Consider the following 1,581-nt stretch of genomic DNA (forward strand, 5'->3'; position numbering starts at 1 on the left):
CGCAGCCTGGTGGGACAAGGGGTGGCATTCCGGGCATAGCCCTGCTGCGCCCTGGGAGGGAGGAGGCGCGGAAGGGCTCCGATTAACCCGACTGGAAACGGGAAATGGTTGCGGAGCAGTGAAATGGATTTCCACGGCGCAGCGGGGGAAGGGGGTGAAGGGAAAGGGTGGAGAGGCAGCCAAAACCCGGAGATATTCCCCAAATCTAAACCCACCCCGGTCCAGGAATGTGCGGGCGGCGCTGGGACAGGGGGCTGCCCACAGTGGGGAGGGGAGAAGGGGTTCGTGATCCCCCACTGCCCCACTTCCATCACAGCTTTCCCTGAATTTTGGGCTCTGCTGGTCCAGTAGCTGTTCAGCCTCAAAATCCAGCTGGTCCCACTCCCGGGGGTGCTGAGCCCCCACATCAGGGATGCGCCCAGTCCCAGTTCAGTACCACAGAGCGCTGGGGAAGCACCAGTTAAACCCAGTTTGAGGAGGGGCTGAGTGCACAGAGTTGTTCCACCCTGCAGGACGTGTCTGAGCTCACCCACCCTCACCTGGGCCGGAGCACGGCCCCATCCCAGCGGGAAAGGAACAGGGACAGGGGCAGGAGCCTGGCCAGGGCAGCCCCTCCCTCACCCCCAGCAATCAAGGTGACAACTCAGCTTTACCATTTGCTTTTAATTTAAAGTTTTGCTCCAGCCCGTGCTGTAGGAGGGAGGGAAAACGCCCGCACGCCCCTGGAGAGGGGAAAGGGCCAGCGAGCACACGCGGCAATAGTGCAAGGGAGCCATGGGACACCGGGGCACAGCCACCTCCCCAGAAACACCCCTGGGAGGCCGCTGTGCAGCCGGACACCTCCCGTGCTGCTGCCCTCCACAGCAGCTTGGACAGAGGCAATAAATCAATAAATAAAGAGCCGGTGCCTCTCCAAAGGCACCTTTTTTTTCTTCTTTTTCTCTTTTTTTTTTTTTTTTTTCCACATGCCACTGAGTTGTCGGCGTCACAGCCTTCCTCAGCCCGGGCTTTCGGCCACATCCAGTTCGGGTTTCTCAGCACTCAGGAGAGGGCAGAGCCGTGGCCTGGGCGCTTTGGCCACCAGCACCTCCCAAAGCCCAGCCCACGGGCAGCACCTTTGAGCCCTCCCAGCACCCTGCTACATCTCCAGCTTGTTTGAGGTATATCACCCGCCCCCTCCATTACCTTGTGCAGCCAAAAAACAGTGCAAAGAAAACAAAAATGGCCCCCCTCAACCCCTTGCTTTCATCCCCGCCATGAGATGAGCCTGTTTAAGAGGGGAGGACGGCGGCGAGGCACCTCCGGGACCCCCCAGCCCCTCCTCGGGGGTCACTCTGGGCTCTTTGGTCCATTAAATGTCCTGGCCCTGGGGCACCCCCCACCACCACCGAGGCTGCCAAATAAATCCGTGGGACGTGGATCAGCAGCACCAGCAGCCCCGGGGAAGGCAGGGAGGGCTCAGCCCCCTCCCCAAAATGCACCACCCCGGGCGAGCCCTGCGGGGAGGGAGGTGGCCTCAGCTCAGCCTCCCCCCGACGGCCACAGCGCGCCGGTAGAGCTCGGTGACATTGTCACAGCCCG

The 1,581-nt window shown here is 61.5% G+C and overlaps 1 protein-coding gene across 1 annotated transcript in view; it reads right to left on the bottom strand.

Annotated features, from left to right (window-relative positions):
• Window positions 1–667: 667 nt before the first annotated feature.
• Window positions 668–1,581, bottom strand: part of NUAK2 (NUAK family kinase 2) — an 11,865-nt gene continuing 10,951 nt past the window's right edge. The window contains exon 8 of the mRNA XM_017727163.1: window positions 668–722. Within this exon, the coding sequence (XP_017582652.1) occupies window positions 668–722 (55 nt within the window). The remainder of the gene's footprint in view (window positions 723–1,581) is intronic.

Source organism: Corvus brachyrhynchos, unplaced genomic scaffold (assembly GCF_000691975.1).
Source record: "Corvus brachyrhynchos isolate BGI_N302 unplaced genomic scaffold, ASM69197v1 scaffold72, whole genome shotgun sequence".
NCBI lineage: Eukaryota > Metazoa > Chordata > Aves > Passeriformes > Corvidae > Corvus > Corvus brachyrhynchos.